The sequence below is a fragment of the Rhinoraja longicauda genome, chromosome 3 (genome assembly GCF_053455715.1).
Source record: "Rhinoraja longicauda isolate Sanriku21f chromosome 3, sRhiLon1.1, whole genome shotgun sequence".
Lineage (NCBI taxonomy): Eukaryota > Metazoa > Chordata > Chondrichthyes > Rajiformes > Arhynchobatidae > Rhinoraja > Rhinoraja longicauda.
In genome coordinates, this window is record NC_135955.1 from 7,120,610 (window position 1) to 7,144,057 (window position 23,448).

At 45.7% G+C, this 23,448-nt stretch overlaps 1 protein-coding gene across 2 annotated transcripts in view; it reads right to left on the minus strand.

Moving 5' to 3' along the window:
- The window catches only part of LOC144592317 (SH2 domain-containing adapter protein B-like), a 101,774-nt gene that overhangs the window by 19,082 nt on the left and 59,244 nt on the right, over nucleotides 1-23,448 (minus strand). For both annotated transcript variants that reach the window (XM_078396846.1, XM_078396845.1), the window contains 2 exons: nucleotides 13,803-13,956; nucleotides 6,579-6,698 (listed from right to left, as the gene is read on the minus strand). In XM_078396846.1, the coding sequence (XP_078252972.1) occupies nucleotides 6,579-6,698; nucleotides 13,803-13,956 (274 nt within the window). The remainder of the gene's footprint in view (nucleotides 1-6,578; nucleotides 6,699-13,802; nucleotides 13,957-23,448) is intronic.

Sequence of the window (23,448 nt, forward strand, 5' to 3'; positions counted from 1 at the left end):
GGAACCTATTTGTTGTGAATTGTTAAGTGTTTCTTCAAATTGCCTCCTATTATTTCCCCGAAGGTAAAACCTTTAATTGTGTTTCCCAATCTGCCATGGCCAATTCTCCCTTCATAACTGCAGAGCAAGTTCAAGGCACCCACTTCCATCAAATTATGCAGTGACTGCACAGTGGCACAGCAGTCGAGTTGCTGCCTTACAGCGCCAGACACCCGGGTCCGCTGAGTTACTCCAGCACTTTGTGTCCTTTTGTGTAGTAACCAGCGTCTGCAGTTCTTTGCTTCTACTTGTTGTGGCTTTTACGGTACAATATAAAATATCCCGGGTGTGGTGATGATACAAAGCTAGGTGGAAAATTGAGCTGGAAAGATGGTGCGGGTTCTGGGTAAGAAAGTGGCAGGTGGAGTGTAATGTGAGAAAGTAGAATTCTGCATTTTGGCAGGAAAAACACAAACATTTCAAATGTTATTAATCTAGATAATAATAGGCGTTGTCCTACACTATCAAAGTGAACAGACTTCAACAGTCCTGCAGGGGGACGAGCGTAGTTCCCATGGTGCGTTCTGCCGAACGCACTACTCTCTGCAGGGCCTTCCTGTCCTGGGCAGAGCTGTTCCCAAACCAGACTGTAATGTTGCCGGACAGGATGCTCTCTACAGCCTCAGAGTAGAAGCAATGAAGGATCCCCAGAGACACTCTGAATTTCCCCAGCTGTCTAAGGTGGTAAAGGCGCTGCTTTGCCTTACCCACCAGTGCGGTCTGGATGCACATCAACTCCGGCCTCTGAGGCAGCTTAGATCCATTGAAATTTGCGTACTGCTGCAACAGGCAATCTGCCTGGCCCGGCATTCAAGTCTGGAACATCTACTTAACAAGCACATTCATGTAAGTCTCCTATTTATTGACCACAGTTCCACCTTAAACATCCTAATTCCGACCAAACTCTTCTCCAAACTGCTGGACCTATGTCTTAGCAATTCCCTCTGCAAAAAGATCCTCGATTGCCCGAACCACAAAACACAATCTGCAAGAGGCACCAAAACATCTTCCGTGACATTTCTGAACACCAGTGCTTGTCAAAGGTATTTATTCACAAAATGCTGGAGTAACTCAGCAGGTCAGGCAGCATCTCAGGAGAGAAGGAATGGGTGACGTTTCGGGTCGAGACCCTTGTTCAGACTGATGTCAGGGGGGCGGAACAAAGGAAGGATATAGGTGGAGACAGGAAGATAGAGGGAGATCTGGGAAGGGGGAGGGGAAGAGAGGGACAGAGGAACTATCTAAAGTTGGAGAAGTCAATGTTCAAGCTGCCCAGGCGAAATATGAGTTGCTGTTCCTCGAATTTCCGGTGGGACTCACTAATGGCACTGGAGGATTTTTCCCCCCCTTCCTACCCAAACCACCCCATCCCCGGGCACTTTCCCCTGCAACCACATGAGATGCAACACCTGTCCCTTTACCTCCTCCCTCAACTCCATCCAAGGACCCAAACAGTCTTTCCAGGTGAGACAAAGGTTCACCTGCACCTCCTCCAACCTCATCTATTGCATCCGCTGCTCCAGATGTCAACTTATTTACATCGACGAAACCAACGCAGGCTCGGCGATCGCTTCGCTCAACGCCTGCGCTCGGTCCGCGTTAACCAATCTGATCTCCCGGTGCCATTCCCAGTCTGACACGTTTCCAGACCAGTGCTTGTCAAGACTGCGTTCTCAGTCCCATGCTATATATTCTCTATAAACTCACGACCGTGTTGTTAAATTCTGCTCTTACGCAAATTTACAAGTATTCAAACTGGCAACATTTAGAACAAAAAACAGTCGTGGAAAAATAAAATACTGGAACACACTTGAATACAAAGACAATTGAAAATGTCATCGTGAGCAAAATTAAAAATGTAATTGAAATAAAACATACTCTTTGCACAATACACTTACTCCTCTCCAATCTAAATAATGGAAATTGATCCATTTCCAGTTGGGCAATTACACCAACTTTGCATTCTATCATCGTACCCCGATCCAAAGTTTGACACTATTCCTGAAAATTTGTGCTAGTGGTTGACAGCAATTTGTGGACTTTTGTGGTCGTATGAATTCCTCATATTACTGTCAGTTACACAAGGAAGTGTTAATAATTACGCTGATATCCCTCTGCAGAATCTGAGGTCATTAATTCAGAAGATACCATTTTAATTGTGAATTGCCTCTGGCAATCCATTGTCGATGAGCCATGTCTTCACTTTGTCCTTAACCACTGACATATTCACCATGTACTGCTGCTCAACTGCCTGCTGTGAATACATTAAAATAATAGGCAGTCTACTATGAAATAAAACCCCTGACAAGTGAACTCTTCAAAACACTGGAGATCGCAAAGATATCATTAAATCTCTATAACAAGACAATACACTTCAATCACTTCTGATGAGCACTGTGCCTGATGGAAAATTCTTCAAGTTGCATATGGTCAGAATGCACTGATGTGGTTGAAATCTTTTTACTAACATTTGCAAAGGTATCCTGACAGTCAGGCAACTAAAATATATATATATTTTTTAAATGATTAAAATTGGTATTTTTATTAAAAGCCACACGAAAGATTTCTTAAATTAAATATTGTTATCGTGAAAGAAAATAACTGCAGATGCTGGTACAAATCAAAGGTATTTATTCACAAAATGCAGGAGTAACTCAGCGGGTCAGGCAGCATCTCAGGAGAGAAGGAATGGGTGACGTTTCGGGTCGAGACCCTTCTTCAGACTGATAAGCAGCGGATGCAATAGATGAGGATGGAGGAGGTGCAGGTGAACCTCTGTCTCACCTTGGATGGAGTTGAGAGGGGAGGTAAAGGGACAGGTGTTGCATCTCCTGCGGTTGCAGGGGAAAGTGCACGGGGATGGGGTGGTTTGGGCCGGAAGGGACGAATGGACCAGGGAGTTACGGAGGGAACGGTCTCTGCGGAACGCAGAAAGGGGAGGGGATGGGAAGATGTGGCCAGTGGTGGGGTCCCGTTGTAGGTGACGGAAATGTTGGCGGATGATTTGTTGGATATGCTGGCTGGTGGGGTGGAAGGTGAGAACGAGGGGGATTCTGTCCTTGGTATGAATGGGGGGGGGGGGGGGGGAGGGGGAGCAAGAGCGGAGCTGCGGGATGTAGAAGAGACCCTAGTGAGAGCCTCAACTATAATGGAAGAGGGGAAGCCCCGTTTCCTAAAGAATGAGGACATCTCATGAGAATGAGGAATGTTATTGTGAAGACATATATACACAATAAAAATATTACGGATAAAAATAACAGGTCCACCTAGTTCTTTCTATGATGGATGTCCACGTTATTCTAATCAGTTTTGGCTGAATTGGTCCAGCACCCTGAAATTTCCTTTTGTTGTGGCAAAGAGAACCAGGAAGAGGGGGAGAGAATCAAAATCTGGGGCTCATTTTCATGCCGGGTCTTCAGTCAAGAGATCAGGGTCAAGTATCAGGTCTTTGGCAATTCACCCAACACCAGAATGGTCAAACTGGTTTAGTGACAAACTCCAAGGATTGATGGAGAACAAAATGTAGACCAGTAATCTACTCACTGTTCATTTTTTCTCCACTCTCCTCTTTCTGTACAGTATTTCGCCAGATACAATTAATGCGCAGAGGAGTCACCAATAGTATTGACTGCCTTAATGTAAATGTTTAAAAGTTTCAGATAAATAATACAAGGAGAATCCAGCGATGGGGGGGGGGGGGGGGGGAGAACAATGGAGGGAATTGCCAGGAGGGGGAGGGGAATAAAGGAGGACCTGGCATGGGAGGGGAGAACAGAGGACTTGGCGCAGGACACTTTGGAACTTTGTCAATGCCCTTTATGTGACGACTAGGTAGACTGGGAAAATCAGGTTGGTAATGGACCCCAGGAAAGAGAGTTTGTGGAGTGTCTCCGAGATGGATTCTTAGAACAGCTTGTACTGGAGCCTACCAGGGAGAAGGCAATTCTGGATTTAGTGTTATGTAATGAACCCGACCTGATAAGGGGACTCGAGGTAAATGAACCATTAGGAGGCAGTGACCACAATATGATAAGTTTTACTCTACAAATGGAGTGGGAGAAGGGAAAATCGGAAGTGTCAGTATTACAGTATAGCAAAGGGGATTACAGAGGCATGAGGCAGGAGTTGGCCAAAATTGACTGGAAGGAGGCCCTAGCAGGGAAGACTGTGGAACAGCAATGGCAGGTATTCCTGGGAATAATGCAGAAGTTGCAGGATCAATTTATCCCAAAGAGGAGGAAAGATTCTAAGGGGAGTAAGAGGCACCTGTGGCTGACAAGGGAAGTTAAGGACAACATAAAAATAAAAGGGAAGAAGTATAACATAGCAAAGAAGAGTGGGAAGCCAGAGGATTGGGACTCTTTTAAAGAGCAACAGAAGATAACTAAAAAGGCAATACGGGGAGAAAAGATGAGGTACGAGGGTAAACTAGCCAATAGTATAAAGGAGGATAGTAAAAGCTTTTTTAGGTATGTGAAGAGGAAAAAAATAGTCAAGGCAAATGTGGGTCCCTTGAAGACAGAAGCAGGGGAATTTATTATGGGGAACAAGGAAATGGCGGAAGAGTTGAACCGGTACTTTGGATCTGTCTTCACTGAGGAGGATACAAACAATCTCCCAGATGTTCTAGTGGCCAGAGATCCTAGGGTGACAGAGGAACTGGAGGAAATCCACATTAGGCAGGAAAAAGTTTTGGGTAGACTAATGGGACTCAAGGCTGATAAATCCCCAGGGCCTGATGGTCTGCATCCCAGGGTGCTTAAGGAGGTGGCTCTAGAAATTGAGGACGCATTAGTAATTATTTTCCAATGTTCTATAGATTCCGGGTCAGTTCCTGTGGATTGGAGGGTAGCTAATGTTATCCCACTTTTCAAGAAAGGAGGGAGAGAGAAAACGGGAAATTATAGACCAGTTAGTCTGACATCAGTGGTGGGGAAGATGCTGGAGTCAATTATAAAAGACGAAATTGCAGAGCATTTGGATCGCAGTAACAGGATCGTTCCGAGTCAGCATGGATTTACGAAGGGGAAATCGTGCTTGACTAATCTACTGGAATTTTTTGAGGATGTAACTAGGAAAATTGACTGGGGAGAGCCGGTGGATATGGTGTACCTCGACTTTCAGAAAGCCTTCAACAAGGTCCCACATAGGAGATTGGTGGGCAAAATTAGAGCACATGGTATTGGAGGTAGGGTACTGACATGGATAGAAAGTTGGTTGACAGACAGAAAGCAAAGAGTGGGGATAAATGGGTCCCTTTCAGAATGGCAGGCAGTGACTAGTGGGGTACCGCAAGGCTCGGTGTTGGGACCGCAGCTATTTACAATATACATCAATGACTTGGATGAAGGGATTAAAAGTACCATTAGCAAATTTGCCGATGATACAAAGCTAGGTGGCAGTGTGAACTGTGAGGAAGATGCTATGAGGTTGCAGGGTGACTTGGACAGGTTGTGTGAGTGGGCGGATGCATGGCAGATGCAGTTTAATGTGGATAAGTGTGAGGTTATCCACTTTGGTGGTAAGAATAGGAAGGCAGATTATTATTTGAATGGTGTCAAGTTAGGAAAAGGGGACGTACAACGTGATCTGGGTGTCTTAGTGCATCAGTCACTGAAAGGAAGCATGCAGGTACAGCAGGCAGTGAAGAAAGCCAATGGAATGTTGGCATTCATAACAAGAGGAGTTGAGTATAGGAGCAAAGAGGTCCTTCTGCAGTTGTACAGGGCCCCAGTGAGACCGTACCTGGAGTACTGTGTGCAGCTTTGGTCTCCAGATTTGAGGAAGGATATTCTTGCTATTGAGGGCGTGCAGCGTAGGTTTACTAGGTTAATTCCCGGAATGGCGGGCTGTCATATGTTGAAAGACTGGAGCGACTAGGTTTGTATACACTGGAATTTAGAAGGATGAGAGGGGATGTGCCAATAAAATATTCATTCATTCACATTTCAATTGTTGAGAAATTCTGTTTTCATTAAAACCACAGTCTGCCAACAATCAACAGCAGGCAAAAAAAAAAAGGACAAAGTGCTGGAGTAACTCAGCAGGTCAGGCAGTAGTTGGAATAACTCAGGCAGTTGTTTATAAATGGTAATTTTAACAATGACGGCTACCAGATGTTGACAAACTGTTGCAACCGAATGCGAGTGTATAGCAGGCACACATTTGGTAATGTATGAATGCTATACAGATGCCTACAAATCAAAAGCAAGCTTGTACACCAAGTCTGAAGAAGGGTCTCGACCCAAAACGTCACCCATTCCTTCTCTCCTGAGATGCTGCCTGACCTGCTGAGTTACTCCAGCATTTTGAGTCTACCTTCGATTTGAACCAGCATCTGGAGTTATTTTCCTACACACCAAGTAAGTTGTTGCAGAGTTATATGTGCAATAAGAAAGACCCGTGCAAAGTATTTGAACTATTCACAATGCTCAGATGTCTTGGCTCAGTAAATCATGAACCAACGGCTGCATGTATTTGCACCAGTGTTTAACTTCAATAGTAAATTATAGCCAATTATTAATGGAGAAGTCACTTACTTCAGCGAAAGCGAATAATCATTTCTGCTGCTTTGACTATTTCGGATGAGATAACTGCACTCTTTACACAATCGTAAAAGGTTTTCTGCATCTGTTCGGCTAATGGCTCCGTGATACCAACTGCAAATGAAAAGGGATGAGAAACAAAGACATCGAATTCAGACAAACCTTTCAGAATAGATCTCAGTGAATGTCCAAAATTATAGTTCATTATAGATTAAGAAAAGTTTAGCATTCCCCACCCCCCATTTCAGAGAATAATTCAGGTGAACATTAATATCACTTTCTGATTATTATTTTTTTTTAAAGTTAGAGCAGACAGTCTGCACCTTGGGTGGTGAAATATCATATTAAGCACATTCTCAATGTGTGCACATAATCATAGACAAAACTGATCTGTAATATCTGTTCTTTATTTTTTCCCCAATAAAGTCCATTGCTTAAGAGCAGTTTCACATTCGCCTTATTATTAATAACTTGTTTATTTAGCATTATAACAAAAACATTTCAAAGTACTTTACTTGGATAGAAAATATAGAGCTATCTGGAGACATTAGGACCAAAAAAAAAACTAGATCGGAGGCAGGCTTTAACGATCGACAAAGTGGAGCACTGTGCAGACCTATATGGCGAAGATTTCAGCGTTTAGGGCGGAGGAAGACTAGCCAAATAAGAAATGGACAGGAGTGCAGTGCCACAAAAATGCTGGGCCGAATCCCTGCCCTACAATGTCATTTGTCCACTCCCACCGCAGATGTTGGCTGACTCGCCAAGTTTCCCAGCTCTTTATTCTTTGCTGAAGATTTCAGCATCTGCAGTGCCTTGCCTGTCAGGTTTAACGACGAACCGTGCCAACTTCCATTGTTTTCATATCATATCATATCATATCATATCATATATATACAGCCGGAAACAGGCCTTTTCGGCCCACCAAGTCCATGCCGCCCAGCGATCCCCGCACATTAACACTATCCTACACCCACTAGGGACAATTTTTACATTTACCCAGCCAATTAACCTACATACCTGTACGTCTTTGGAGTGTGGGAGGAAACCGAAGATCTCGGAGAAAACCCACGCAGGTCATGGGGAGAACGTACAAACTCCTTACAGTGCAGCACCCGTAGTCAGGATCGAACCTGAGTCTCCGGCGCTGCATTCGCTGTAAAGCAGCAACTCTACCGCTGCGCTACCGTGCCGCCCTTTCATCCATTCATGAAATGGGTGTCACTGGCAAGGCAACATTTAATTCCTGTCTTTACCTGTTTATGAATGGCTTGTAAATACTATTTTAGAGACGAGTCAAATATTTCAATCACAACAATATGGGCCTAATCAAATGCCCAGAAAAGGGTAGAGGAGACAGATTTTCTTCCCTGAAGAACAGTGGTAAAATGGGTAGAATTCCACTGGCAGCATTACAAATAATTATCCAATCTGAAATAAATTAAGAATTTACATTCCTCATTGATTCAGTATTCCAGGTCTCTTGATTACTAATTTGGCAATTTAGCTACTATGGAATTGAACAAAGCATTGAAGGGCGTACAGCGTAGGTTTACTAGGTTAATTCCCGGAATGGCGGGACTATCATATGTTGAAAGACTGGAGCGACTAGGCTTGTATACACTGGAATTTAGAAGGATGAGAGGAGATCTTATCGAAACGTATAAGATTATTAAGGGGTTGGACACGTTAGAGACAGGAAACATGTTCCCAATGTTGGGGGAGTCCAGAACAAGGGGCCACAGTTTAAAAATAAGGGGTAGGCCATTTAGAACTGAGATGAGGAAAAACTTTTTCAGCCAGAGAGTTGTAAATCTGTGGAATTCTCTGCCTCAGAAGGCAGTGGAGGCCAATTCTCTGAATGCATTCAAGAGAGAGCTGGATAGAGCTCTTAAGGATAGCGGAGTCAGGGGGTACGGGGAGAAGGCAGGAACGGGGTACTGATTGAGAATGATCAGCCATGATCACATTGAATGGCGGTGCTGGCTCGAAGGGCCGAATGACCTCCTCCTGCACTGATTGTCTATTGTCTATTCGAGAGAGAGAGAAGAGGGAGCATTGCAAAGGTTCGAAACATGCTGACAAGCTAAGTTTGGAGCGATGAGGCAAACAATACTTACAATTGACTAGGTAGAAGTACAGAGAGCTAAATGGTGACACAAGAGACTGCAGGTGTGAGAATCTTGAGCAAGAAATAAAGTGCCAGAGAAACTCAGCAGGTACAAATAGCTAAAGGAATGGGCAAAGTGATGATCAAGCAACTGGCAAGTTAGCACAGGTCTTGTCTTCTGCCAAATATTTGATCTTGGCAAAAAAAAGGCTTTACTTGCGTAATCAAAGCCAGAGAGAAATATATATATTTTTTTTTAAAGAAAGGCTTCATGTCAAAAAAGGGATGAATAGAGGGATAAGGAACTGCAGATGCAGGAATCTTGTACAAAACACGGTGCTGGAGGAACCCAGCCTGTCAGGCAGCATCTGTGGAGGGTTAGTTTAGTATATTGTCATGTGTACTGAGGTACAGTGAAAACCTTTTGTTGTGTTCTATCCAGTCAGCAGAAAGGCGATCAATACATGATTAATGAATCATGAGGGAATCAATAGGCAATGTTTCAGGTTGGGAAACTTCTTCAGACTGGCCTGTGAAATGAGATGTGAAAGGTTTAGGACTACAAAGTGATAGGAGCAGGATATTCAAGGGGTGCTTCTCCTCACTCATCCTGGTTCACCTCAGGTTGAGTGCAATCAAAATGTCCTCCAGGCACTGCTCGTACTTTCTCCCATTACGCGTCCAAATCTTTTCCCTAATCATTACTCTTCATGGCCTTCTTCCCACCCTTTGATCATCTTCCTAACACAATGATTACACGCGGTGAATGTCTTCTACTCACCACTCTAATCTCCTTATTATTATATCTTCTCTACTTTGGTGGGAGATTGCTGATCCAGAATATGCATCAAAAAGGTTTGTGCCCAAACGTTTGCACATGGCTCAGACTGGCTAGTGCTATCTATATACTAAAACTTTGTTCCCGAACTACAGCCGAAACGGTACACGATAGCGCGACAATTTTAGGCCCGCCTTACTCATCGTCGCCCCTTTGGTGCTAATGGAGGAAGTATCATTGAAATGGGTGTTATATTTTAAAAATTATTCACATTTTAAAGTTTAAATCTATCTCTTAGGGAGGGAGGAAGGGGGGTGGAGGGAGGGGTTGAGGGGGAAGGATGGGGGAAGGATGGGGGAAGAGGGGGAAGGATGGGGAAGAGGGGGAAGGATGGGGGAAGAGGGGATAAGAGGGGAAAGAGGGGGAAGAGGGGGTTGAGGGGGATGGAGTGGGGGGAGGGGGAGGAGGGAAGGGAAGGAGGGGGAAGGATGGGGGAAAGAGGGGGAAGGATGGGGGAAAGAGGGGGAAGGAGGGGAGGGGGAAGGAGGGGAGGGGGAAGGAGGGGAGGGGGAAGGAAGGGAGGGGGAAGGAGGGGAGGGGGAAGGAGAGGAGGGGGAAGGAGGTGGTGCTGCACTAATGCAGGAGAGGTTTGGGCCCAACGGGTCCACTTGGTCTAGTTGCAAATAATACTTTTAGAATTGCTTGCATTAAGTAACGAATCCTTGTGACTTTACACCAAACTGACACACCACTTACAGAAATTAGATCAGGCTCTGATGAGATTGCACTTGGGAGTTTTTGTAGCGGTCTGCTGCTGTAATCAAACGAAGGATGTACCTTGGTACAGGGAGTGAAACAAAGGTTTGCCACTGAAGGGAAGATTGTTGTGCAAGAAGAGATTAAGCAAAGTTGGCCTTAATTCTCTGAATTTAGCAGCATGATACATTTCTTCCTAAAATAAATAATATTCTTTCAGGGTTTGGTACGGTAGATGCAATGAGGTTTCCTCTGGCTGCACCATGAGGAACCAAGGTTCAGTCTCAAAAGGGGTCAGCTATTTGGACTGAGAATATTTTTTTCACACCGAAAGGATAGTAATCTTTGAAATCCTCTACTCATGTGGGCTGTGGAGGCAGAGTTACATTCAAAACACAGATTGATAGGATTTTGGATATTAAGGGAATTAAAGGATACTAGACCAAGTGGACCTGTTGGGCCCAAACCTCTCCTGCATTGGTGCAGCACCCTCTCCTCCCCCCCCCTCTCCTCTCCTCTCCTCTCCTCCCCTCCCCCCTCCCTCCCCCCTCCCTCCCTCCTCTCCCCATCCCTCGCCCCTCCCCCCTCGCTCCTCCACCTCCCTTCCCCTCCTCCCCTCTTCCCCTTGCCCCCATTCCTTCCCCCTCAACCCCCCGTTATCCTCACTCCTCCCCCCGAAGAGATAGATTGAAACTTTAAAATGTGAATACATTAAAAAATATAATACCGATTTCAATGAAACTTCTTCAATTAGCACCAAAGGGACGACGGTGAGCAAGGTGGGCCTAAAATTGGCGCGCTATCGTGTACCGTTTTGGCTGTAGCTCAGGAACAATCAAACAAACAAGAGTTTTAGTATATAGAAGATGGGGCTGGTCGAAAATAATGTCAGAGACGAATGGGCTGCTTTTGTTTCTTAAGCTTTTATTTGCTTAATGGTAAACGACTAGGGAGTGTTGATGTTCAAAGGAACCTGGATGTGCTTGTACACGCAGGCAAAGCAAGCAGTCACCTCTTCTGATCGTTCACCGAGTCGTGGCGAAGAGGCTTGCATACCCCCATGATTCCGAGAGCGATGCCGTCGGTAGCACTGGCTTCTGGCCGGGCCACCCATGGCGGTAAGGTCAAGGATGAGGGTCTATACTAAGAACGATCCAACGTACAAGACCTCAATGGCGGACCAGGCAGACAAAGTTATCTTGAACTCACGGGCGGCACGGTGGTGCAGCGGTAGAGTTGCTGCCTTACAGCGAATGCAGCGCCGGAGACTCAGGTTCGATCCTGACTACGGGCTCCGTCTGTACGGAGTTTGTACGTTCTCCCCGTGACCTGCGTGGGTTTTCTCCAAGATCTTCGGTTTCCTCCCACACTCCAAAGACGTACAGGTATGTAGGTTAATTGGCTGGGCAAATGTAAAAATTGTCTCTAGTGGGTGTAGGATAGTGTTAGTGTGCGAGGATTGCTGGGCGGCGCGGACTCGGTGGGCCGAAGGGCCTGTTTCTGCACTGTATCTCTAAATCTAAAATAAACTCAACGGCTGTGAAGGCGGATGAAGGCCGCAACAGATCTATCAGCTCCAATCGTCTTGGTTCCCTTGCCATTGGAATGAGTTGATTGATTTGTGAAGGACCGCGTGCTTCTTGGAGTGCAACATCAAGTGCACGTTACACAAACACACGCACAGGCGGCTTCGTTCTGTGAAGGAACGTCGACCATCATCCTCGACCTCGAGGGCTAGCCACGACGATGATGACAGTAAGCAATCAGGAGGGCAAATGGTATGTTATCCTTTATTGGATGAGGATTTGATGAGCCTATACCTGGTGCATGGCATACATGGCTTTGATGAGCCTATACCTGGTGCATGGCATACAATGTTGTCGTCCTTACTGGAGAAAGGACGTACTTGGCAGGTGGGAGTGCAGTGAAGATTCATCCGATGGGTTCCAGGAATTTGTAGGAAGGAACTGCAGATCCTGGTTTACAGCAAAGGTAAACACAGAATGCTGGAGTAACAGCAGAACAGGCAGCATCTCCGGAGAGAAGGAACAGGTGACGTTTCGTGTCGTGAGCCTCCTTCAGACTGAGACTCGGGGGAGAGGGAGACACAGAGATAAGGAGGTGTAAGTTGTGTAAACAAGACATCAAAGGGGATGGAGGAACGTGGTTGTAGAGCTGGAGAGCAGGAGGAGTCTCAGAGGGGGAGCAGCGAGAGAGGACGTTGCAGAACTCTCGTTGGATAGAGGAGGAGAACTTCTTCAAAGTGGGCATACCCCTGAGGAGATTTCTAGGAATGGCAGGTTTGCTGCATGAAAAGAGATTGTGTATGCTGGGACTGTATTTTTTTTTAGTTTAGAAAGACTAGGGGAAATCTCATCAGAATTTACAAAATTCTTAAGGGATTGACAGACGGCACGGTGGCGCAGCGGTAGAGTTGCTGCTTTACAGCGAATGCAGCGCCGGAGAATCAGGTTCGATCCTGACTACGGGTGCTGCACTGTAAGGAGTTTGTACGTTCTCCCCGTGACCTGCGTGGGTTTTCTCCGAGATCTTCGGTTTCCTCCCACACTCCAAAGACGTACAGGTATGTAGGTTAATTGGCTGGGTAAATGTTAAAAAAAAATTGTCCCTAGTGGGTGTAGGATAGTGTTAATGTACGGGGATCGCTGGGCGGCACGGACTTGTTGGGCCGAAAAGGCCTGTTTCCGGCTGTATATATATGATATGATATGATATGTACGTTAATTGGCTGAGCAAATGTAAAAAAAAAAAATTGTCCCTAGTGTGTGTAGGATAGTGTTAATGTGTGGGGATCGCTGGGCGGCGCGGACCCGGTGGGCCGAAGGGCCTATTTCCGCATTGTATCTCTAAATCTAAAACTCGATGAAGGGATGATGTTCCTCTCGAAGAAAATAGTACCAGGGATCACAGTTTGCAAATAAGAAGCAGTTTGTTCAACACGAGGAGAAAGTCCTTCACCGAGTAGGTGGTGAAAACTTGAGTTCTGTACCCAGGAAAGCTTTGAAAGCTTAGTCATATTAATTCAAAACAGAGATTGATAGATGTCTGGGTGTTAGAGGAAATCAAGGAATTTGGCAATAGTACTGGAAAATGGCAATGAGTTGGATGATAAGCCACCGCCTTGATTGATGGCAGCTGGCTCAAGTGTCACATTCTTATCAAAACACCCGTTGATCTATTTTTAGTTTGTTGAGTATAAATTAATATTGACAGGTTTTTATAAGCAGAGACTCTAATGATTACAGGATGCGTAGAAGGGGCTGAGAGACTTAAAATAGACTTGAAAGCAGAAAATATCCTTGTTAATTTATACAACTATGCTTACTTACAGATATGGATATATGAAAATCAGAACAACACTGATAGTATTAAATGTACTTCGAAATAATTTGTAATTGTTAATAACAATAATATTGTTGATTCAAATATCAGTACGATTTCTAACATCCTTCCAAAGTCAATGAATAGATTAATCCTCGGCAACATAATACAGAAGAGTATGGAAGGGAGCATTGGACTGTTCAGAACACGAAAGAACAAAACAAAGACTTACAATTGCTTCTCCAGTGGAGTGTGTGGGTCTATTCTCTCTCCTACAATCTCACTGAACTCTGGAACGCCATGTTTGAGTAGATCTGGGGGTCTCAGCTGCCTGCGTCTGTTGTTCATGGGAGAGGGCAGTCTCTTCTCAATGCCATTGAGCTGGACTACAAGGAGACAAGAAGATAGAATGATAATACTTTTTAAAAAAAATCTTCTCAAAGAAAACATTTCAAGAAAAGGAAAGCATTGGATCGGCCCAGTCTTCGCATTTTACTTGACTTAACTGCATTACTTTCTCAGCCAATTTATTCACAAAATGCTGGAGTAACTCAGCAGGTCGGGCAGCATCTCGGGAGAGAAGGAATGGGTGACGTTTCGGGTCGAGACCCTTCTTCAGTCTGAAGAAGGGTCTCGACCCGAAACGTCACCCATTCCTTCTCTCCCGAGATGCTGCCTGACCTGCTGAGTTACTCCAGCATTTTGTGAATAAATCGATTTGTACCAGCATCTGCAGTTATTTTCTTATACTTTCTCAGCCAAGTTGGTATTCTCTTCACAAAACATTGTGCAATAATTACAGAAATGACAAAAGTTCTAAATGAGTGATTAATGCAAAAGCAAGGTGCCAAGGACACTAAACATCTTGGGTAAAATGGTGTTAAAATGACATCAACCTAAAGCATTAACTGTATTTTCATGTAAAATATTACGGGCAAAACTAAAACCACAGAAGTTAATTAATGACGAAAATCTCCATAATCTTGCTATGCTTTATCTCAGCTCACAGATCGGTGGCAGTGTCACAACTATTCAAGCTTTAGATTTCCCAATTCCTCAAGTCACACAGCATAGAGACAGGGCCTTTGAGCCTGCATCATGTTGACCAAGATGCCTCATCTAAGTTCGCCCCATTTCCAGTTTTTGGCCCATATATCCCTTTAAATCTCTCCCATCCATGCATCTGTTCAAATGTTACTAGACAAAGTGGGGCCCAAAGCTCTCCTGCATTGGTGCAGCACCCTGTCCTCCCCCCGTCCTCCCCTCTCTCCTCAACCCCCCCCCCTCCCCCCTCCCACACCTCCCCCCTCCCACACCTCCCCCCTCCCACACCTCCCCCCTCCCTCCTCCCCCTCCCCTCCTTTTACTTTAAAATGTGAATAACTGAAAGAATATAACACCGATTTCAATAAAACTACTTGCATTATCACTAAAGTGACAATGGTGAGTAAGGTGGGGCTGAAATTGTCGCCCTGTCGTGTACCGTTTTGGCTGAAGTTCAGTCACAAACAAGATAACAAACTAGAGTTTTAGTATATAGATTGTACCTTCCTGAACTCCTGAAATGTGGAGCACAAACACACCACGTAACTGAAAACATGGAATGAAAATGTTCAACACAAAATAAATTCCTTCACTGATAATTTATTGTGTATCTACAACCCACAGTCCCAATCTGATTGCAAACCCGACCCTTCCCACAGAACTCCCTTCAGCTAATTCAAACCTCTGACACTGTTCCAAATAACATCACAAATGTTCTTCCACCCAACCCACTCTAGATTTCATTCTTCTAACCCACAAACTGTAACATGGAGTTCCAGAGTTCAGTGAGATTGTAGGAGAGAGAATAGACCCACACACTCCACTGGAGAAGTAACATTTAACCTATTTTCTCCGAAGGTATTTATTTCACAAAATGCTGGAGTAACTCAGCAGGTCAGGCAGCATCCCAGAAGAGAAGAAATGGGCGACGTTTCGGGTCGAGATCCTTCTTCAGACTGATGTCAGGGAGATCTGGGAAGGAGGAGGGGAAGAGAGGTCCTCTGAGGAACAACTTTAGACAGTTCCTCTGCCCCTCTCTTCCCCTCCTCCTTCCCAGATCTCCCTCTATCTTCCTGTCTCCACCTATATCCTTCCCTTGTCCCGCTCCCCTGACATCAGTCTGAAGAAGGATCTCGACCCGAAACATCACCCATTCCTTCTCTCCTGTGATGCTGCCTGACCCGCTGCGTTACTCCAGCATTTTGTGAATAAATACCTTTGATTTTTACCAGCATCTGCAGTTATTTTCTTATACAACCTATTTTCTTCAATTATCTATCACAGGTGTGAGGCTTATGCCAACGTACATGAAGCTTTAGGTTTCATACAGCAGTATCCCCCCTCCCCCGGTGAATGTATTGGTGGCGTGAGCCACAGGGTGTTGCATGTGTCCAGTGCCCTGGTATAAATCCAGATGCCGCCGGCTAGCAATTTCTGCGAAAAAGGTGAGCCGAGTGCGTGAGCCTCCCCCTGCCAGTACATCACCTCTGCATCATCAAGACTCTCGCAGTGCCTCCTCGTGGCAACGCATGGTAACTGCGGCCACCTTCAGTCCCAAGCTAAACTGCGCGGGATCTCGGAGGAACTCTGGCCCCCAGAGATGCGACGTGCAGGCCCACCGGCGTGTGGACACGTCCTGACGTCCATCAACCAGGGGCGGCACGGTGGCGCAGCGGTAGAGTTGCTGCCTTACAGCGAATGCAGCGCCGGAGACTCAGGTTCGATCCTGACTACGGGCGCCGACTGTATGGAGTTTGTACGTTCTCCCCGTGACCTGCGTGGGTTTTCTCCGAGATCTTCGGTTTCCTCCCACACTCCAAAGACGTACAGGTTTGTAGGTTAATTGGCTGGGCAAATGTAAAAAACAATTGTCCCTGGTGTGTGTAGGATAGTGTTAATGTGCGGGGATCGCTGGGCTGCACGGACCCAGTGGGCCGAAGGGCCTGTTTCCGCACTGTATCTCTAAAAAAAAATCTAAACCAGGTCCCAACTATGGGTTAAATAGCACCCCGCTGCCTTGTGGGCAAGGCTCAGGACAGCCAAAGGCACTGGAGCTGGAGTCCCTAGAGACGGTCAGCTGATCCCCTTGTGTCCGCCTTCCGGCAACTCCTGCAACCGAGTAGGCCCCAGACGTAGCAGCCACACCGCTCCTCTGGAATCAGCCTGTCAGGTCGAGAGGGGAATGCAGATGCTGGGCAAGTTTGTATTCCCATTTACCTGCCCAGGCCCAGTGGCCAAATCAAATGGAGAGGGCACTTCATCCTTGCTGGGCACAGTGAGATGTAAGCACAGATGAAAAATCCCCCTCTCCAAGCAGGACAGCGCCAAGCCGCACCATCGTCTCACGCAGATGGACGGATGCCAGAACAAGCCCCTGGTGAGGGCAAGAGGCATGCTGGGAATGTCAGCCCACCACACACACAACCCATTCAATGCAACTTTCCACATAGAGTTTCTATTGCACCTGCACATCCCAGTCCTAGTATCCCTCAGCCCCGCCATTACTATCTCCTCCATAATCTACACTTGGCACTGACCTGCAATCATATGTGAAAATAAACATTTATGTCAACCCTGACTGAATTCCTTTGGGTTAAGTGCACCTTAAAAGCTGCTAGCTACACACAGTAACATAATCAACATGTTTTGACAAGTTTAATTTCCAAGTTACTCACTTCATACTTGGAACTTGGCTCTGTTCTACTCCAGTGGTAATGCGCATTGCTGTAAAAATGTGCACTTACAAAAATTGACTCCTGACTACGTTATTATGTTTCCTACCAGTTACTGAAAGAAAGTGCGCTTTTAGGACACAGTGTGGAGGGTTCCCACAGCGTAGACCATTTTATGAAACGTACTATGTTAGTAGAATGTCTAAACCTGCTTCGCGAAAAATCATAGCAGAAGGTGCAAAAGATAAGTCTCCTGAACCACAGAACCATCAGACAGGGCATAAACAGTCTGAAAATAAAACCATCTATCAGGCTAAGCTACCATGCCTTGCATAGACATTGACATCTGTTTAAGTGGTTTGCAGGCAACACAAGAAGCATCATGTCCATGAATACACACAACTTGCACTAATGTGGTTGGCTTTCGTCCAAGCTCATAAGAGGGTTGAACAAACCCGCACCGTACCACAAGCGTCCCTTCCACTCGCAGTTCCCCAAGTCCCTTTCAGAAGAGAGCCATGCATAATGAAGACATATGGCTTGCTGAAACCACAAGGAGTGTTTGTGAACATGATTTTATGCAACAATACAGATGAATGGGATTTCAATCCTTTGTGGTGTTGCTTAGAAAGAAGAGCATGAATATTCAAACATTCAGATGTCACACTTAAACTGCCTTACAATTGGCAATCAGAAACGACAGAAAGAGCTGGGAAAAAAGCAAAAGCACGCAATTTTCAAAAAGAAAACTCGTTCTGCACTTAAACAACACTGTTTATTTTTATCCTTTCGAACATTCACATTTATCCGTACTCGAGAGATTTCTCCATGTAACCTGCTTAAAAAAATGCAACGGGTCAGGTATGTAATTTGTGAACTCATTAGAACATCTGCCACACCGAGATGTGTTCATGATGCTGCAAATTGGAAGTGGCAGCTAATTAGGATGGAATAATTTGGCCTTGCGGGATATTAACTTCCAGGTTAAAGAGAATTCATGCCAACTTTAAAAGGAATATTCAAAGGCCTAAAAATATTATATTAGAAACGTCACATAGGTGGAATGGCTACAAGGAAAAGAGACCCTCATTAGGTCCAGTTCCACCTACGTTGGTGACAGCTCTCCAAACTGAAATTCAATGAGCTACAATTGGATATTTGAACTCTTGCAAGGAGTCTTTTAATGAAATTTGCTAGCCGCTGCAGCAGCACGTGCAAATTCATAACTGGTGCTGACCATGATGAACTTTCAATGGTTGTGAAACATAGAAACATGGAAAATAGGTGCAGGAGTAGGCCATTCGGCCCTTCGAGCCAGCATCGCCATTCAATATGATCATGCCTGATCATCCAACTCATTATCCCGTACCTGCCTTCTCTCCATACCCACTGATCCCTTTAGCCACAAGGGCCACATCTAACTCTCTCTTAAATATAGCCAATGAACTGACCTCAACTACCTTCTGTGGCAGAGAATTCCACAGATTCACCACTCTCTGTGTGAATAAAAACTTTCTCATCTCGGTCCTAAAAGACTTCTCCCTTATCCTTAAACTGTGACCTTGTTCTGGACTTCTCCAACATCGGGAACAATCTTCCTGCATCTAGCCTGTCCAACCCCTTAAGAATTTTGTAAGTTTCTATAAGATCCCCCCTCAATCTTCTAAATTCCAGCGAGTACAAGCCGAGACTATCCAGTCTTTCTTCATACGAAAGTCCTGCCATCCCAGGAATCAATCTGGTGAACCTTCTCTGTGCTCCCTCTATGGCAAGAATGTCTTTCCTCAGATTAGGAGACCAAAACTGTACGCAATACTCCGGGTGTGGTCTCACCAATGCCCTGTACAACTGCAGGAATGAAACTGGATTCCTTCCAGACTGGGGCTTGAGATATTTGCATTCTTGCAGCATGCACAAGAAACGTACAAAGACGCGAGTTTGGCATTTCATCCTGTTGTTGGACAGCAGCAGACCGACAGGCTTTCCTGTGGACAGAAAACCTCCCCGCAGCATATGAATGTTGCTTTGTTGTCAAAAGCAGATTTATCCCGACTGGAAAGGGATTACACTCTCTGGCCATCCAGCTGTACGTCAGCAAATGCAACATCACTACACCAGTCATAGTCTCTATAGCTTGTGGCAGTCCACTTATTCCACCCCTCTATTTGCCGACGTCTTCTGCTTGGCCCCAGTGTCAGTCTGCAGGTTGATCAGCATCTGCAATCAGCTGGAGTTATCATCAGCTGCCATAGTAAGCTGTAAGAGGAGCGAGACGATGCCTTTCGGCAACTGGCCCAACTGGTCCTCCATCCAGGGCTGTTTTTACAGCATTATGGGCCCCCGGGCAAAGCAGTGTACTGGGGACCCCTACCGTTATTCTCCCCCACCCCCCTTTCCCTACCAGCCACCCCCTGTCGTGCCGGCGAAAAGCACTTACCGAAAAGCACTTAGCGATGGACTTAGGCTGCTACATTGTTGCGAAAAGCACTTACAGATCGCTGTGAGAAGCACTTAGGGTTGGAAAATGTTGCGAAAAAAGCACTTATTGAACCTACATTTTTAAAGTAGTATTTATTTATTGCAAATCACTTAACATACACAGATCAGCATGGGGCCCCTATGCTCTTGGGGTCCCGGGCAAGTGCCCATCAGGCCCATGCGTTAAGACGGCCCTGCCTCCATCCCCTTCACCATCAGATCTCACTACATGGTGCGGGAATCTTGTCTGGAGATGTCAAAGCATGCAACAAAAAAATTAGCTGGAGTGGGATGACAAAATTAAACAACAATTGGGACTGTTCCCTCAATGATTTGGTCACAGATGCAAAGTTCGCTCGTTGCTGTTGTATTTGACGGGAGGTGACCTATTCTTGCACCTTTGTCCCTGCAGTCCCCGAGAGTCATCTTCTGGTTCATCTAGAAATCCAAGATGAAACTGATCCGATCCTCATTCTTCAGGAAACGGGGCTTTCCCTCTTCCATTATAGATGAGGCTCTCACTAGGGTCTCTTCTACATCCCGCAGCTCCACTCTTGCTCCCCCTCCCCCCACTCGTAATAGGGACAGAATCCCCTTCGTTCTCACCTTCCACCCCACCAGCCAGCGGATCCAACAAATCATCCGCCAACATTTCCGTCACCTACAAAGGGACCCCACCACTGGCCATATCTTCCCATCCCCTCCCCTTTCTGTGTTCCGCAGAGACCGTTCCCTCCGTAACTCCTTGGTCCACTCGTCCCGTCCTACCCAAACCACCCCATCCCCGGGCATTTTCCCCTGCAACCGCACGAGATGCAACACCTGTCCCTTTACCCCACCCCCCTCAACTCCATCCAAGGACCCAAACAGTCTTTCCAGGTGAGACAAAGGTTGACCTGCACCTCCTCCAACCTCATCTATTGCATCCGCTGCTCCAGATGTCAACTTATTTACATCGGCGAAACCAAACGCAGGCTCGGCGATCGCTTTGCTCAACACCTGCGCTCAGCCCGCATTAACCAATCTGATCTCCCGGTGGCCGAGCACTTCAACTCCCCCTCCCATTCCCAGTCTGACCTTTCTGTCATGGGCCTTCTCCAGTGCCATAGTGAGTCCCACCGGAAATTGGAGTAACAGCACCTCATTCTTCGCTTGGGCAGCTTGCAGCCCAGCGGTATAAACATTGACTTCTCCAACTTTAGATAGTTCCTCTGTCCCTCTCTTCCCCTCCCTCTTCCCAGATCTCCCACTGTCTTCCTGTCTCTAACTATATCCTTCCTTTGTCCCGCCCCCCTGACATCAGTCTGAAGAAGGGTCTCGACCCGAAACGTCGCCCATTCCTTCTCTCCTGGGATGATGCCTGACCTGCTGAGATACTCCAGCATTTTGTGAATAAATACCTTTGATTTGTACCAGCATCTGCAGTTATTTTCTTACACCAAGTCCCAAGACAATCAGGACAGAAATGTACCCATCGTCACCTTCATCCCAATGACCAACTTCGCGCGTGGCTACATCAGGCTTTATTGGGAACTAAAGTACGGGGCAGCAGTTGCTGAGGTGCTACCCGCTCCCTGTTTTGCAAAGCATGGGCCTGGCCAAGTTATGCACAACGACCCATTCAGCTGGATTTTGCTGTCCTACTTTATCACTGTGCAGATAGGTTCTTCTTGAAAAATCACCATGGGTGATTTGCACTTTTTTTTTACGATGAGTAAAAACGATTTTATGAAATATAGAGGCGAGGCAAGTTCCACTGAAGACAAAAGAGATTGCAGATGCTGGAATCTGCAGCAAAATGAAGAGCTGCTGGAGGAACTCTGCAGGTCAGGAGAGCATCTTCCGAGGGGAACGAAGGAGGAAGGAACTGCAGATGCTGGTTTACATCGAAGATAGACACAAAAAGCTGGAGTAACTCAGCGGGACAGGCAGCATCTCTGGAGAGAAGGAATGGGTGACGTTTCGGGTCGGGACCCTTCTTCAGACTGGTTAAAGATAAGGGAAGCGAGAGATTATAGATGACGATGTAGAGAGATAAAGAACAACGAATGAAAGATATGCAAAAAAGTGACGATGATAAAGGAAACAGGCCATTGTAAACTGTTTGTTGGGTGAAAATGAGAAGCTAATGCGACTTGGGTGGGGGAGGGATAGAGAGAGAGAGAGAGAGAGAGAGAGAGAGAGAGAGAGAGAGAAGGAATGCTGGGGCTACCTGAAGTGAGAGAAATCAATATTCATACCATTGGGCTGTAAGCTGCCCAAGCGAAATACGAGATCTGAAACATTTAACCTTACTTTCTGAGGCCCTTCATTTGCACTGATAGAGGGGGAAAAGCCAGATGGGGGGAAGGACTTGGGCAAGAGCAAGCTAGTGATAGGTGGAGACAGGCAAGGAGAAGTTGATTGGCTGATCGTAGTGAGCTGGGGGAGGGAAGGGCGAACCTAAAATATAGCTGGGGAAATAAGTGGAAAATAAAAGGGTGTAGATAATCCGATAGGAAAAGAATGTGAAGAATGGAACTGAATCAGGAGGGATCGTGGCAGATGGGAGCAACAGGGGGAGAGGGTGGGAAACATGTGGGGGGGGGGGGGAGAAGGGCTAAAGAAACAGTATGATAGGGCATTGGGGGGTAAGGCAGGCAGAGAAGTGGTAAAAATAATTCGATCTAGAGAAGCGCAATTCAGGCAACAAGGCAAAATATATACAATTAACAGGAAGATATGACAAGGTGTGGAAGGGCAGAGGAATGTTGGAACGTATGCCAACAGATGGTTGCAATAGAGTGCTTAAAAGGGATGGTGTATTCTTTAACCCTGATTAGCCAAGGCACAGTGCACCGCAGCATTAAAGGTACATGCTAGAGTTGTGGACAGTTCTAGTCAGCCCACAGTTTGACAACTGCCCACAGTTCCAGTTGCCACATTACAGGAAATAAGCTACTGCATTACAAGCGATGCAGCGATTTGTGTACGTTGCCAGGGCTGACATTTTTTTAAACTACAGTGGAAGGTTGGAGGCCAAGGGTTATATTCTCTGGAAGGGGTTGAGGAGAGAAGCAAACGAGGTATACAAGGAGCGAGTAGATACAGTAAATTAGGCAGATCCATTTCCTTCAGCAGAGGGGTGCAAAAAGCAGGGACCCTAGATTTAGAATTATTGGTGGAAGAACTAGAAGGGAGATGAGAGAAACAATTTCACCCAGAATGAAGAAGGGGTCTTGCACTCAATTCACAAAAGAACATTAGAAGGAGATACTTACTCCATTTTAAAAGTACTGGTGTGTGTGTGTATATATATATATATATATATATATACATCGTGTGTGTGTGTGTGTGTGTGTGTGTGTGTGTGTGTGTGTGTGTGTGTGTGTGTGTGTGTGTGTGTGTATGTGTGTATGTCAAGTCAATTTTATTTGTATAGCACATTTAAAAACAACCCACGTTGACCAAAGTGCTGCACATCTGATTAGGAAAAAAAAAAGAACATACATGTGTGTATGTGTGTATGTGTGTGTGTGTGTATGTGTGTATGTGTGTGTGTATGTGTGTGTGTATGTGTGTGTGTATGTACATATGTGTGTGTGCGTGTGTACGTACACATACACACCAGGGGGCCCAAGGAAATGGAAATAGGCTGAATAGTTCTTGCATAGTCACCATGGGATGAATGGCCTCCATTTCCAT